Source organism: Sebastes fasciatus, chromosome 6 (genome assembly GCF_043250625.1).
Source record: "Sebastes fasciatus isolate fSebFas1 chromosome 6, fSebFas1.pri, whole genome shotgun sequence".
NCBI classification, from domain to species: domain Eukaryota; kingdom Metazoa; phylum Chordata; class Actinopteri; order Perciformes; family Sebastidae; genus Sebastes; species Sebastes fasciatus.
In genome coordinates this window covers 3076033-3093356 of record NC_133800.1, presented here as the reverse complement: position 1 = coordinate 3093356, position 17324 = coordinate 3076033, and the positions used below count along the sequence as shown (strand labels likewise).

The window sequence follows — 17324 nt, the reverse complement described above, 5'->3', positions numbered from 1 at the left end:
TTACTCTCATCGGATTCCTCTGCGTTAGTTTTAAACACTGTAGTTGTAGACCCGTGGAGTCAGTGTGGGATAGTGAGTTTCCTCCACCATGGGGGACGTGATTTCCAGTCACCTGGATGAAGCCAAGCGGGAGATTATCACAGGTGAGGAGCGCTCTGTTGGACGGTTGTTTGGCGTTTTAGCACATGTGCGTTTTTGCGCAGCGGTCACTGACTAATCTGTTAGATTGTACATCAGAGTGGTTTCACTACCAGGGTGGTAGTGCGACTCTACTACTACATACTGCTTTATACTGACTTGGTCTACTGTTGCAATAACCGCGAGGTACCGAGCTGGATCCCAGCAGGCCAGAGGACAGCATTAAAAACAACTGGGTCACTAATAAAATATACCTCCACTCTGGCAGATCATGTTGAAGAGACCTGAATACAGTCTGGAAAACGTTGATATTTCCTGTTTATTTCATTCACCACTTCTATAACAGTTATTGTAAAGTTTGGCACTCATTTAAAAACCCTACTACAGCTGTGTACTACGAGCTTTTCATTCTGTCACAAAAACATTTCTTGTGAGGAACATTGTTGTATTTCTTAATCGTTCTTGGCCTGATAATGGTCTAATATACTGGCATAAAATATATATTTTACCTGACTTTACAAAATCCATGAAGTGTAACTTAACGTTATGAAACATTAACTGCACTTAGATTAATTTCCAGAAACAATCCTGTTGTCTTGACCTCTGGCCTCTGGCAGCTCCAGCTCTGATTCTAGCCGTTTCTTGTCTTCTACAATTTCACTTTAGTATCATTAATGTAACCATGACGTTTAGATCTGTTACCTATTAGTAAAGTCAACATACTAGTTCTGTTACTTCTCTAGGTTCTGTTTGGTCTTTAGGGCTACACTAGGGATGCACCGAGCCCACTTTTTCCGTCCCGATAGCGATACCTGATGGGCTCTGGGTATCGGCTGATACCGAGTACCGATCCCATACCGATGAATCAGCTGTATGCCTCACTGTGTGGAAGTGACTGGGCTCATTCTTTAATGTGCAAGGCAACATCAGGCCTGACTTAAACATTGCTTTCCTAACTTTGTAAAACAAAATGTAACAAATATATAGATATAAATGTACTAATAGTAATTATTAAAATAGTATATCGTACACTGGCAACTTGATACAAAATCTTCAAAATTAACAGGAATTACAATTCAAGTGTAAACCTTTTTAATACAGCAAATAATCGGTCAAAACTTAAACAGGAATTCAAATTTTGATATATAATGTACATATAAACATAGAATTGAATTGAATAGATCGGCCCCATGGTACCGATACCTCTGAATATCATCTGAATGTGGTGATAAAATAGTGATCACAATATCCCGTCTTAAACCTCAAAGTTATTCAATTTACAAGCTATCAAATGGAGAAAAGCAGCAAGTTTTCACATTTTGAGAAGCTACAATTGAGAAATGACTTCACAATGAGTTGATTATTAAAGTTAGGGCTGCAACTAACCATTATTTTCATTAGTGATTAATCTGCCAATTATGTTCTTGATTATAGCCTGATTTCTAAGGAACACGGGTGGAGCTGCATCCACCAGCCCCACCCTGTCTATTGATTAAATCACAACTTTGTAACCCACGCTAACATCATGATCATTTGGACTTTGAGCTCACTTTAAATATATAAATATGGCTGACAAGGCCCAACCCTCTGATCTTTTATCCTGAGTTGATGAGCTGTTAATAGGCAATGTGTGACATTAATGTATTTGTAGAACAGCTCTCAGTTTCTAACCATTTTCAATCTTTCTCTCATCAAGAACCGAAAAGAACCCTCAAAAGATAGAGGCAGGCAGCGCCCTTTTTCAGTTTCAGCTCTTATAAATGAGCATTTGGCCTGTTAGAACTTGTTTGTTTGTAAGTGAAGTGAGATCCAGAGCAGAGTTGACTGGAGCACAGAAGGTACGGTAGGCTACAGGTTGTGTACAATACAAAGTGCTGATACTTATACTGATGAGTATTTAGCCCAGACTGAAATATCTCAACAAATACTATATGGGTTGCCACATAATTTTGTATGTAAATGTAAGGTGCCCCCCTTCCTATGTCACATGCAGGCACATTAGAATACTTTATCCCACTTCACCCGATGGCCTGTTGGCCTTCCTGAACCCTGCAGATCCACTGACCTTTTCTGTGTTGCATTCACTTTCCACCCTTGAAGTCTGCACAAAGTTTTAGAACACATGCAGCTGACTACCTTTCAAGAAATGGAGAAAGAAAGTGATGTTACAGGCCAACCGTCAACTTTTTTTGTTTAATGCCTTCAGTGGCCACTTCAGAGTGAGGCACACACACACACACACACACACACGTATCAGATGTGGAATCTGAGGAATGCATGAAAAAGCGTGTGTGGCTGGATGGAACCCTCCTTCAGGCCTTGAGCTGCACAGTCAGCACCACACAGTCTCTACTGCCAAGACAAGTCCAGTGCCTGGCTGGCTTTGAGGGAAGTGCCTGGATTTATCATTAAAGCCCTCCACACACACACACACACACATTCACTCATTTAGTTCATTCCTGATGCATTGAGAAGGCAATAAACCACTGTGCCAGAGATCAAATTGGTAAAATACTTTCTTTTATGGACATGTTTCCTTCTCAGAGTTCTGGTAATCACGTTCATAGATTGCTTCATCAATCAGTGCCATTGTATTCAGGAGATGATTTATGACCAGCTGATGAATTGGTCACACCTATCCTTTGTCGCGTCGCCATTAGAAAAGCCTCGCCTTTTTTTTGCTGATAAGAATAACTGCGGGAGTCCCAGAGCGGAGTCATATGTTAACCAGCTAGCAGCGTGTTCGACTGCCCTCGTAACCTCCAGCATGAGGTCAGCTTTGGAAGGAGATGTGGGGGTGTGTAGTAGCTGGAAATGACCCAGATCACATGGCTAACCTCATTTCCTCTTTGGAAACTGGCATGCACATGTGTACTCTCGTCAGGCTTACGCATGTGCACATCCACATGGAGAAGCTGTTTTGCTATTGCGTGTCAATTTAAAATGACTGCAGTAGCAATGGCAGTCGAACACCAATACACTCACTCACGCTAATGCACATGAATGCAAAAAACACACTTTGTCCTTTTATTTATTTGTCATTAATTCATGAGAATGGAACCTCATTTACCTTTACATTCATTCAGATTTCATAAGGTCACAATAACGAACGATCAAATACACAAAATGAGTAAATTTGTAATTTAACACAATTCTGAGAGTAAAGAATGGAACAGAATGTCCATCTTATCATTTTTCTCCTTTTTAAAGGTCCCATATCATGCTCATTTTCAGCAACAGTTTGGATCCATGTTTACTTCCTGTCAGCTTATGTTATTTACATACACTGAAACAGGAAATAAATTGGGACACATTTAGAATGTTTACGTTTAAAACCGTATAATGGTCTAAATATTGTATATTTGTGACATCACAAATGGACAGAAATCCTAACGGCTTGTTTCAAATGCGCAATTTCTGAATACGGGCTGTGTGTATTTCTCCGTATATTGAGCGTTTTGATAGTTTAACAGTATTTATAAAGCATTTAACCCTAAATATAAAAGATATGAAAATCTCACTTTTTACATAATGGGACCTTTAAACACCATGGAGGGTCCCGACCCATGAGTTGGGAACCACTGCTCTGAACAACTTGATAAAGTTCTAGAAATGTAACCGGGGACCCCAAGCTTCATAAAATGCATAGAGCAGTGCTAACTTGGTCAGTGGGTGAGGGGCCAGGAAACAGGAAATCCTAATGGGGAGTGTTTTTCCCTGCCTCTGTTAATTCTTCAAGCTCTGGAGAGAAAGTGTTAGGTGGCCAACAAGCTGGCTCTCTGTGGCCTGGTGAGGTGTGGCACTCTCACCTTCAACACACACCCTGCTCAGCACAGAGAGGCTTGTTTTAAACAGGTTCAGATAGCGGAAATACCTGCTGCTGGGACCCCACGCACACACACTCCTGTTAGAGGCAGAGCAGCTCTGAAATGATCTCATGAGGTAAACTTCAACAAACAGAGCCACAGAATGTTTCTAGTGAGGTTACTTCACAATGAAACCCAAAGTAAAGGGATAACTTAGAGGGGGAGATTGCTTCATGAAACCTAGCTCGCTCCCTCAAAAAATGTACGCTAACTTAAACGGACAGTGTCGGATTTGTTGGCATCTAGTGGTGTGGTTGCAGATTTCTGTAGTGGTCCCAGTAATATTTGTTCTCAAAGTGTACTGAAGTCGCATGGTTAAGATATGCTTGAGTCAATTAAAGCTTCAGTAGGCAGAACGTTTTTGGGCAAAAATTCCATAATAATCTTTCAGCATATTGTAATTCAAGTGTTCTGAGAGAAAACTAGACTTCTGCTCCTCCTTGTGGCTCTGTTTTCAGGCTTTAGAAAATCTAGCCTGTGACGGGAGACTTTGGCCAATCACAGGTCATTTCAGAGAGAGAGAGAGAGCGTTCCTGTTGGCTGTGCTCCAGCTAGTAGGCGGTGCTTGGTATTTCTTCAACAGATCTCAACATGGCTGCCGGGTCACAAACATTCTCAGTTTACAGCTAAACAGTACACTACAAGATGTAGAAAGAGAAATAGGCATTACAGTAACAGAATATTGATTCATATTTGATCAGCGCTGCCTAGTTTGACTGTTTGGTCGGAATTCGCAAGTGATTGACAGCCGGCTTTCATAGACGGAAGCTGGACGGCAGACTCCAGATCAGCTCTGATTGGTTGTTTTCCTCCGGTCTGTGAAATCTTGCAGATGCCGTTAGGAGCACCGGAGGACACATAGGAACATCATTTTTTTCAGATTACCTGTCTCATGCACTACTGTCAGGATATAGTGACCGTTTTATAAAAATAACTTTTTTTAATCATATTTGCTCCATTTCTACCCACTGCAGCTTTAACTGACAACTGCTTTAATTCAATAAATTCAACAGTGTAATCTTGCTATTATCAACAAGTTGTTGTTGTTTTCCTCAGTTCTGAGTGACTGTAACTGCCCCGTGTTACTTTTGCCCATTTCATTGTGCAGTTTATTTTCTTTAAATATATCATATGTGCTTTAACTTAATGTGCCTCAGAGTTGGTTAGGATCACATACTGAGTAACACTGGTGGTCCACCTTTCTGAGCCAGGAAAAAGCCTGGAGCAGAGCACTGATGTTTCCCTGTTGGCTAAAGTGCACTCTCTGAAAAAGAGAAATGTTTGAACTAAAACTCCTGCCCTGCCTCTAATTACCCCATTAAACATGTTTAAATCTAGCTACATTTGCACTCATTTAGGGCTCTAAATCCGCACACAAGCACAGCCGCTGCTCTCGCTTCAGCTCTGATGGGAACAGTCTAAATTTATGAGTCAGCCTATGGGTCCATCTCAGTGGAATGTTTTTGTTAAGGCACTGTGGAGAAAGGAGGAGGGGGCTGGGTTCTCTTGTGGGTCTATTAAATAGCAGTCTGGTCTCCGCTCAGATCTCTATATGCTGAAAGTGTTCAACTGACGTCAGTGATAAGACAAGCCGCCATGTACGGCAGTGTTGATTTGATAAGATTACCACAGTGATGGAAGACAAACACTGCGGTGTCATTAGAGCTGATAGCTGGCCTCAGCACCGCCGAGGGCCCCTATACAATTAGTCTGGTAGCCGGCTGCAGCACAACAAAGAGTCAGCTAGACTCATAGCAGCAGCTCATGATATGTTCTTACCTTTAAATCTGACATATACTTAATGAAAAAAAACAGATAATTCTGTGGAATGTGACCCCAGAGTTGGGAGTTGGGAGAAGTCACTCTTTGCCCAGATACACTTTTTTATCACTTTAAATTTCTGAGTTTTCTTTTAATGATATCATCAATGTTTGTAAACATGGAAACAATGGATCCTGCATAATTTAACAACATAATACTGCAGCTTTATTTTATTTCCATCAGTTTGATTTATTTCCACTTTATTTCTGAGAAAGCACGTTTTCCTGCAGTTTGGTTTGGTGGTTGGTTCTAACATTACTCATGAAGTCGATTCACCACGTTGCACTCAAGTAAAAGTTTAAGGTACTTTACTTGAGTATTTCCATTTTTACACTTTTACTATACTCGAGAGGGACATTTTTTACTCCACTATATTTATTTGACAAATAAAGTTATTAGTTACTTTACAGATTGTTTTTGACATCAAAAAAAAATCTACGATAAGCTTACAAAATACATTGCAACAGTGGTGTAACCCACTTGGGTTTGCCTCCTTACAAAAAAGCTGAGTCTGGTAGGGTACCTTTTTCATTTCAGATGTCTACATTTATACGTAGTTTGAAACTCCACCAGAGACATTTTCCCTCTAAACTTCTCAAATTGTTTCATTTAAAAAAGTGTTTGAGGCCCAGCAAGGTGGAGTTAGCCATTATTATCCATCATTTGCTGATTAGAAGCAAAGATTATAAAAAAAAATCCAAAAAGTGAAAACAAATTTGTGTATCAGAACTTAGACTTTCGTCATTCCTCTTCTAGTAATCCTCTTGTGTCCTCTGATCCTAACCTGACCCCAAGTAGACCTAAATGCCAGAAATTCACCCCACCCTCCAAATATAGACTTGTTCTCACATGACTGAAGTTCTGTACTCAAGTCAGATGACTTCATCTGAGCTACTTCTCCTTACATTTGTAATATTTTATTATAGATTGGTGATTCGCTGTTTCTTACTAAAATGCTCTCTGTGAGTCATACTTTACTTCCACTTTTAGGTCCGCAGGCTTGTAACTTTAACTTTTACCAAATAATCTGATATGGTCTAACACAGATACTCGTGTTCTGACTGATGACTCAACCTGGAAAGTTTATTTGTCCATCATTGGAAGCATTGGAAATGCTCTAATTGTCACTTGTCTATATGCAGAATATGAACGGACCTCTGGATGCACAACATATCTCGTTCCTCCCACAAGAGATGCTGCTCTCCCAGTCCTGCCAAGTCACCTGAGATGCATCACATTGCGTTTGCAGAGAGAGCAGTGTGTTTGGTTAAGTTTAGTTAACTTGAGCAACAGTAACGGTAACATACATTACCCTTGTCATATCAGATGTGTGCTCAATCACTGTAGATAAAGGCTGTGTTTATTCCAGGCCCAGAACAGTTGATATTCAAACCTAGGAACAGTATGTGCTGCTTAGTAAGACTTAGTAGGTGATTGCAGCCAGTCTATTTTTTATTATTTACTTAAGGCAATGAGTAATGATATGACTGTGAACATAATCATTGATCTTGTGGACACTGTTGTACAGAGGATAAGATGATAAAACCCAACAGTCAAACATCCATCTTTAGGTTCAAGACTCTGTCTCTCCTTGTCCTTCTCTTTTCTTGCTTTTTATTCCACAGAAAGAGTTCTCAAAGTGTTGTTTGTGAGTAGAGGTACTTCAATACATCAGCTTAGCCTCCATATGAATAGGACTTAAGAAAAGCATGGCAAGATCCATTCCTAGTCCTTGACTAATGGTAGATAAAGACATGTCACACTATGAAGAGAACTTGACATACAGGCGCTCACACATTCATACCCTGGGATTCCTGAAGAGGCCCTTCCCAGTAAGAAATACCTCGAGTAGTCATCACACATCTTTGTTGGAACATTTGGCCATGAAATCTGCTTAATCGGGGATGTTTTCAGTCGGGAAGTGGACGGTCAGTGGAAATATTGAAAAATTTGCTGACTAGTGCAGCTAGGACGGTGAAATAAGGGAAGCATTGTCTTTGAGTGCATCTCCTGCTGTCTTCAATTGTTTGAGATGAATGAGGTCTTTGATTCCCCTTAGTTTTCTGATGCAGTCTGGTAGTCATGTGATCACGCTGAGTGACTTTCCCCAAAGAAGCATCTCAACCGTGGTGTATTTCAAAGCGACCACTTTGAAGCAGCTGCTGTCAGTCTTTGCCAGATGGATGAAACTGAAGATCAACGTTCCGCTGATGACTTTTTAAAGGCTGGTGGTACTAGGGATGTGGCGCTGAGGACATTTTCCTAGCGGTTAATAAACTTGTAACTTGTACCGTTTACACCGGACATTTTACAAGAATAGATGCCGGTCAGTATGTGTAGTGCTCTTACTTTAATCTTTAATGTCGTGTGGCTGTGTGTCTGGTCTCTCCGGTCTCTCCGGTCCTGCGCTGCGCACACCGGCTGTGCCCGCTCCGTCCTCCTTGCGGCGATTACCTCATTAACATTATGGTTCCCTTATAGCATTGGGTTTAAATTTGAAATATTGCCAAATAGACAAGTTTGCTTTTTGCTTCAACACCAAATCCTCCGCCATCTCTCGGTCTGTCAAGTCTCTCTCGTCCTGTGTGTGTGAAATATTCCACCTGCTACTCTGAGCTTAGACTCCGTACGGAGCAAACACTTTCACTTTCAGTTCGTAGTGTCCGTCATCCGACTATCTATTGATAACATGCCACTGATACGCCAAACTGACGGAGTGGGGTGGGTGGGTGCGTAAGGTAATCGGTATGTGCCCGACCACCGTGTAACACCGGCCCTGTTCAGACCTGGTATTAACATGCTTCCTCAGTGATCCGATCACAAGTGGACAGCTTTAAGTACAGGTGTGAACGCACTCAAGACGCATTGAGGACGCATTGAGATCAGATCTTTCAGACCACATTCAGAGGTGGTCTGAGCCACATGTGGCCACATTCTTTTAGCAGTGTGTACGCGAATGCGTCCTGGGCCACATTAACGACCGCCTACTCATTTGATGTCCAGCTGGGACCTGCGGAATCACCACGCCCCTCAGGTGAACAGACAGGCGAGCGCTCGTCTGCCTCGCAGCATGGAAACGGCCCTTTGTGCTCTACTGTATTCTGTTGGTACTAGGGATGTCCATAATGAACCGTTTAAGCGTTAACCGACATTAAGCATTTTAACCTATTAACGCTATCGGTTAAAACGGTTAAAAGAAATGTTAATAGTTAACTCAAAAGCTGAGCGGCTCAGAGGAGCGACTCGTCACTTTAAGGAGAAAAGCTGGTCCACCGTAACAGCCCGCCTTAAGAGGCAGAGCCGGAGTTGCAGGATACAGGAAGTTGGTTCCGATCTCTCTGGCTCGCTTGATTGGAGCGGAGGAGTTGTAGTTTCATAGCATTTACTAGCCGACAAATAAACTGTACACACACTGCTACACCTACGTTCACAGCTAGAACGCCACCAACAACCTCACACTCACCGCCAACACACACACACGGTCTGTTGGAAACTCGTTAAAGTTACGCAGACTACGTGTGAGGAGGCGAGCACGAAGCCTCCGGCAATGCTAGAGCTGCTAACGTAGCACAAACACACACACTGTTTGTTGGACACTAGCTAAAGTTCCGCTGGGCAGACACACAGCTGACAACCTGCTAAACTAAACTAAATGTGCGGTGGAGACTTTTACTGGGAAAGTGGCTGCATGTCTGCGACACTACACGCAGCATCGTAGCTGCTAAGTTAACGCTCCCGGACGGTGAACTGGGGACTCCCATCAACATATATCTGTTGTGCTCCTGCAGCTGGTACACCGCTGCATGTGAGGCACAAATCTCTCACACAAGCTTTCTCATGTGTAGTCATATATGGAGCTTAGTGCTGTAAGACTAAGATGAGTGTTAATCACATACAGATGATTGCATTGTTACTGATTGTCTGTGGGTATTAAATGTCAGCCCACACTCAGTTTTCTGGTCCCCCTCCTATGATGCACTCAACCTGTGGTGCCCGGGCTCCTCCCTCCCAAAAGGTTCAGTTAATTCAGTGGTTCTCAAACTACAGGGTGCACATGACGGTGGGAAAATGTAATGCGTGATTAATGTTTTGATGTTGGAATCTTTTTCACTGCGAAACAGAAAACAAATCGTCTCTCTATCCATCCGTGGTAGCCGTGGTGTTCATTCAGACAGACAGACAGACAGTCTGTAGGTTTATAGAATGGATAGATATTTGACAGGGACAAAAAGAAAAACAGACGATGCCTCGGAGACAAACAAGACAACGTGCTCATCTGGCAGTAATAAAAATAAGATATGATGAAGTAGAGCTGCACCGAGAAGCTTCATTCATAACGTTGAAATTCAAATCATTAAATCTCTTCCCTCCTCTCTCTCAAACACACAGAGCGAGTATCACGGCGCTCTGTCCATCTATGTAATTGCCTCAGTCCAAAAGTCAAAATTTATTAAAAAAAGAGATTGTGTTATTTCCAAAATTCATTACATGTATTTTATGTAATGAAACATTCTGCTTCATTCCATATTTTTCGTCGTTCAGCCTTTCAAAAACAACAGTTTCACTGCAGTTTAAATGGTTTTCTTTCCCGTACGCACCTGTATTAACGTGGCGGTCTAGCAGCAATCCAACAGCACCATAAATTACATTTCTATAAATATAAATAATAATGAAGGCGGTGGGAGATGAGGAGAGACCAGAGTGTATTTTATGTCTGAAAACTCTGGCAGCTGACAGTGTGAGACCCAACAAATAGAGAAGACATTTAGAAACATTACATCCCAGTCACGTCAATAAAAAAAGTGGTTTGATAAAGTTTAACTGTCGTCCTACCAACCTGTTTAACATACTAGGACTACCGACCGAAGTATCTATAAGAAACAACCATCATGGGAAAATGTTAACTTATTTCTTCTCAAAACATTATTAGTCATATAATTGTCATCTGAAGAAAAACAACTGATTATTATTTTAGGAAAGTTACAGTTATGCATATTGTGTAAAAGGAAAATAGACCCGAGCACATGCGTAAGTCTGTGTCTGCTGCATCTGTATCCGTCTCCTTCAAAATGACTGGCGGAGTGTCCCGCACCGTCGGCTCTAGTCTGCACATGTCGGAGGATTTTTGGCAGATTTTGTGGCTAAGCCCGTCGATGAGAGAAATCCCTCCGATTGGCTGTTCAGCTTAAGCGAATCAGTGCACGAGTAGAGAAACGGAGGTGAGGAAAGCAAGCCAACGAGTAAAGTCAAGAGGACAAACGCAGAAGGCCCTTTTCATTTTTCATCTTCATCTCATCTGATCATTCCAAAACACGGATATTTTCACACCAACATGGCCGTCTGGAATGAAGCTAAGTGGTGAGAGAGAGAGCGGTGTGAAAATGCTGCTTTTTTTCCATGTACGTATCATAACAACGGCTCGTATATCCGCCATCTTCGATCTTTCGGTTTCCCTTTTTGAATGACGAATACGGACTACCTCCAACTGCTGGTGTGGAGAGTTACTTCATCTCACGCAGGCAAAGAATCTACGTGTTAACTGGCTTTCGGCTTTAGTGTTTGCGGTGTGTTTGAGGGCAACTTGTTGGCCAAGACGAGGCGACGTGAGGTGACGCAACAGACGGCCTTCATCGCCGCCAGTTCTTTGAATACACACCATTGTGAGCGGGCAAACCAACAACAAAATAATCTAAGCTAGATAACTAGCTTTTTGGAGCTTTCAACCACATCATAGCTTTCAATCGCATCACATCATTGACTAGGAGTCATTGGACGGCCAGAGAACGATCAAAGAAGACAGCCAGATACACTGAATTGCCAGTTAACAATGTCCACCTCTACTATCTACATCTAGTGCTAGTAGATCCATGTAAGGGTCAACAGGAGATGCTTGTTTTGTCATGGTATGCCGAGTATGTAATTAAATCTGTTTAAATGGACAACTGTTTGTCTTCAAGCTCATGAGAAAGTGAACAAAGCTGTTGTTTGTTTTCCAGGAGTAAGATACAGTGTACCCTGCTGGGCCTAATTTGGTATATTAGCCTTATTACATTACATCATTGACAGTGTGACTGTTGCATATGTATAAATGGTGATGCTGATGCTGACATAGTTTATTGTTAAGCCCTAATCTGGATTTTAAGTGCTATTTTGTTCATGATGACAGCAGCCTGTCACACCAGAGACAGTACACTAAACAGAATATTACAGGGAACCATTGTGGGAAACCTGTGCTACAGGCTATATATCTACTCAATGCAAAGGTTATCAATGTTTGTCAAACATACCTAAATTGCTTGACAAATTATGTTATGTTATATATGACTTTTGCATGACAAAATCACATCTTCCTCTTGCAAATGAAAGTTTATGGTGGCTAATTTTAGCTGATTGTTAGCAAACATTGGATGGAGATAAGATGAGCCTTTATTGTTATTCCAGAGGGGAATTTCAGGTGTTGCAGGAGCACAGACAGAAATTAGTACAAATAAATAGAGATGTGAAAATCTAAATCAGAACAAAGAAAATAAGAGGTATATTAAACTAGTGTAGAGTAGACACTATACAAGAATGAACTATACAACAGCAATTAAAGACCAAGATACGAAGAAAGTGATACAGTATGGTTAAAAGCAGTGAGTCTATCATAGATATAAACAGTGTACACCAGAATAATATGTACTGTGATTAAGTAACGATACTTAGTTTTGTCTTTTATTATTTAGCAAAATACAAAATATATTGTAGTATAAGATGTGGTAAGACATAGGGATGTTAATAATTAACCGTTTAACCAACATTAAGCATTTTAACGCTATCGGTTAAAACGGTTAAAAGAAAATGTTAATAATTAAAAAGCTGAGAAAATTCGTCACTTGAAGGAGAAAAGCTGGTCCACCTTAAGAGTCCACCTTAAGAGAGTCTGAGCCGGCGTTACAGATACAGGAAGTTGGCTCCCGTTGAGCCATGAGCGGAGCGAGTTGTATCCTCGTAGCATTTATTCACCGACAAATAAACTGTACACACACTGTCTGCTACACCTACGTTCACAGCTAGAACGCCATCGACAAAACCCAATGTCACCGCTGACAGACCGTATGTGTGTGGCAATGGTGAGCACGAAGCCACCAGCAGAGCTACAGCTGCTAATGTAGCGCAAACACACACACACTGTTTGTCGGACAATCGCTATCGTTAATCCGGACAGACAGATTGTCGTTCCGCCGGGCAGACACACAGCTGACAACCTGCTAAACTAAACTAAATGTGCAGTGGAGACTTTTACTGGGAAAGTGGCTGCATGTCCGCGACACTACACGCAGCATCGTAGCTGCTAAGTTAACGCTCCCGGACGGTGAACTGGAGACAGTGAACGCAGCATCGTGGCTCTCCTGACAGTGAACTGGGGACTCAGTTGTCTGTTGTGCTCATACACTGCAGCTGGCGCACCGTTGCATGCGAGGCACAAATCTTGTCGGTTAACGGTTAATAATCGGTTAACGAGGGTCGGTTATTGGTTAAGACATTTTTTCTAAATTAGCATCCCTAGTAAGACAGTATAACTAACATATTAACATAGTATAGTATGAGGTATAAGATACAATGTAATGGTAATAATACTTAATAATGACAATAATGCATACAGTAATAATACTAAGAAATAATACATTGCTGTGTAACTGACATCACTGAGTCTGTTTGCTGACTATATGACTCTTCTCTACTGTTACACATTATTCTAGTTGTCGTCATTGATGATAACAGTGGCCACTATTCAACAAAAGTTAGATGATCTCTTGTTAAGGCTGACTCCACACATGCAGATCATATTAGGACTATTAGATGTTTGGTTCAGGGAAAATCATTTGAATGGGATTCAACAGTGGCAACAAGCTAAATCATGTATCTTCCATCACTAACTATCTCTGTGGACAGAAAAAAAGGCTCACCATTGGAATCTTCCTTTCACACTGTGTACTGTGTAAGAGCTTAGATATGTGAAGGTCACCCAGAGCTCCAGCAAACAGCAATGGACTCACTGATAAAGCAGAACAAGGGCGGTGTGAAATGCCATTCTTTAGACTTTGTCAAGTTTGTGTTTGACTTTCACCTTAAAGGGATAGTCTCTCAGTGGGGTTGTATGAGGTACTCATCCATAGTCAGTGTGTTACCTACAGTAGACGGCGGTCGGCACGCCCCCAGTTTGGAGAAACAGACGGGAGTATGGGCACTGGAGCAAATCAATGTACTGTTGTGGACAGGGCCAGCAGCAGAATGTATTTTGGCCACCTAAAAGAAAGGCCCTTGGGAGATTTCTGCAAGAAACGACTGCCTGCCAAAAATCCACAGCACTCGATATCAGACAGTCAGCTGCAGCAGAAGTTGACATTTGCCAGCAGAAACAGTTTTGGAAAGGCATCGGAGTTCCCTCCAGCATGGATTAAAAACCTGCAGACCTGTGCTGGGCACAGACACACTGACACTGGAACAATTTAGAAGCAATTATCAAGAAAAAAAGGAGAGTGCATACAATACAAACATGCTCCTCGGAGGGTCCCAATTCCCGATTTGGGAAGTCGTTTTTCCAACTTCGTTGTGTTCATGAGCTTTAAGTCATAATGTGGAAACAACATGGATGCTACAACGATGATGTGTTAGAATTTGGTTGTCAAAGGTCAAGTTCACTGTGATCTCACAAAACATGGTTTTGGCCATAACTCAAGAATTCATATGCTAATTATTAGGGGTGTAACTATACGTTTTTACTACGATACGATTTCCATGGTTCTGATACGACTCAGGACGATATCTGGCTCATCTAGAGTGATACGATACGATTCAATGATTTGAAATCGATACAGTAACATTTTTTTCCAAAAATTCAGTCAGTGTGACTGTGAATAAATATGTGATACTGGACAGAGCAGGTCAGGATTCCTCAAAGTTTTTCTTGTAAGTGAATCAGGGATTAATTAATTATGGATATAAAACAAGTAAACAACGAATAATGGCAAATACATACAGCCTTTATTAGAAAATAATAAAAAGTGCAACTGCAGGACCTGCTGCTTCAGTTCTGAAAATACAAGGCATTGCAATATTTAACAAAGAATATAATAAACCAACTTCTATTCAAGTTAAATGAACAGTGGTTTAACCTGCTGCTTCTGTCCTCATTTTCAGTATAAACTGTAAAGCAATAATACAGAGATCAACAGCTGATAGTGATCAAACAGCTGATAGTGATCAAACAGCTTGGGACACAATCATTCCTATAGAAACGCTGTTTAAATAATCGGCTGATAGTAATCAAGTAGTCCACCTACAGTGTTCATTTAGGCTCTTTTCATTTATGAAAACATCTGGAAAAACATTTTAAAACTATGTTAGACTAACGTTAGTTGAGTTTCTGTTTTGTTTTTTACTTTTCTCCCGTCGTGATAATTTGTCTCGCGGACCGTCTGCTCACCGGCTGGATACGTGAGGCTGATGCTGCGTTCACGTAGATATCATGACGGGGAAAGGAAAGTCATTATCTCTGAATGAAAAACCGACAGCGCATGAGGAAAGCGCCTGTGGGTGAAGCCGCCCTCGTCTCCTGCAGACCGGTGCTTATCTCCCTCCAGCCGCTACCGGATGAGAGAGGAGGAGTCCAGCGCTCCGTTCGTCTGCATGCACGCTATGGATGTGTGCTCGCGCTGCAAAGGGCAGAGCTGGCAAGCTGGCACATGTCTGGAGAACCGGAGTTACGTTTTACATTTTACATTTCTTTACCAATACAAGTGCTTAAAACACTTTCATATAACATTTGTCGTCCTTAAATACGAGGTTCAAATCCTTAATATCCATACAATCGATTTTTGCGTTTCAAATCCAATTTATATCGATATACGTCTCCTGTGAAGGACAACTTGCGGAGTACCTATCGATGTAATTTTGTCATAGGAATATAAAGCGTTACATTGATGTAGTAGATGAATCGTTAAACCCCTACTAATTATGTCAATTCCACACAAATGCCTGATAGGATGAAATAATAAAATGATGACATTTTGGACAGACATGGATGTAAGGTGCAACTTGACTTGTTGGCGGAGGTATACAACCTTGCAGCAGTAATTTTTTTTTTTTCTTTTGGCTGACCGGCCCATTAAACAGGTAGATCGGCCCATTAGTTTTTCTAAATTGTCGCTGGGCATGTGATGATGAAATGTGCACATCTGTCTGTGTCAGTCCTGCCCCACATGCTCTATTTGAATGTGTGTGTGAGCATGCTCAGCTGAGTGGTTGTGTGCTGCCGAGTAGAAAGCAGAGAGTTGTCTTGAAAAATATCAGCAAAATAATTGATCGCAAAACGCAACAATCAATAAACAATTGCATTTATAATGCAGACGGGACATCCTCACTGGACTAACATCATCACACATGAATACATTTGGGCTTATTGGATCCACAAGAGTCTCAGCTTTACAGTGATACCCAATTTATTCAATTCCAAGACCGTTTAGGGACCCCAGTATGCAGAAATATTAACATTAAAAAAAACTTTTTTGCCCAAAGTGCATGTGATTATCATAAAGTGGACATGCCTGTAAAGGGGAGACTCGTGGGTACCCATAGAACCCATTTACATTCACATATGTGGAGGTCAGAGGTCAAGGGACCCCTTTGAAAATGGACATGACAGTTTTTCCTTGCTAAAATTTAGCCCAACTTTGGAGCGTTATTTAGCCTACTTCCTGTAGCATGACGTGATGGGTACCGATAGATTCCTCGGCTTTTCTAGTTTAATTTGATATCTGTGTTTTCACTCTAGCCTGGAAACTGAACCTTGTATAGCCTCTGAAATGTCTTTCAGAGGCTCTAGAAGGTCGGGATCGTGGGTCTTGGGGACATTAAAGTCATTCAGGTTTTCTTAAAACTGCCCAGCCCAGAACCTGTGTTACAGCATGGTTAACAGAATTACACATTCACTGGTAGTAGGTGTACCAAAAACTCCTATTTGTTTTGTTTTTCAGTTATTTGTAAAGGTTTGGTCAAGTTTTCAGCTACACGCAGCTCCTTTTCCCTCGGCTCACTGAAACTGATGCGTTAGATTTTAATGCCATCACAGTCACTCTTTAAACCAACTTTGGCCATTTGAAACAAGACCTCGTCACTCTCATGTCATGAATCATTGTGCAGTAAATGTAACACAGACATGGCAGTGAGTCAGAGCTGGACTTCATCTGATGTACCACTCAAGTGTTCTAGTGATGTGTATACAGCTTCCTTGGAATTGAGAGATTTGGTATGTAGTGCCAGAGGCAGTGGGAGGTTTTAACATGCAGTGTGGCTCAACAGCAGTGGACATGCCTGTAAAGGGGAGACTCACAGGTACCCATAGAACCCATTTACATTCACATATCTTGAGGTCAGAGGTCAAGGGACCCCTTTGAAAATGGCCTTGCCAGTTTTTCCTCGCCAAAATTTATATAAACTTAAATAAACTTTGGATTA

General features: G+C 41.4%; 1 protein-coding gene across 3 annotated transcripts in view; it reads left to right on the top strand.

The window, feature by feature from the left end:
• Nucleotides 1-17324, top strand: part of niban2b (niban apoptosis regulator 2b) — a 43818-nt gene continuing 26494 nt past the window's right edge. For all 3 annotated transcript variants that reach the window (XM_074637121.1, XM_074637119.1, XM_074637118.1), the window contains exon 1: nt 1-143. In XM_074637121.1, the coding sequence (XP_074493222.1) occupies nt 89-143 (55 nt within the window). In that variant the 5' untranslated portion in view covers nt 1-88. The remainder of the gene's footprint in view (nt 144-17324) is intronic.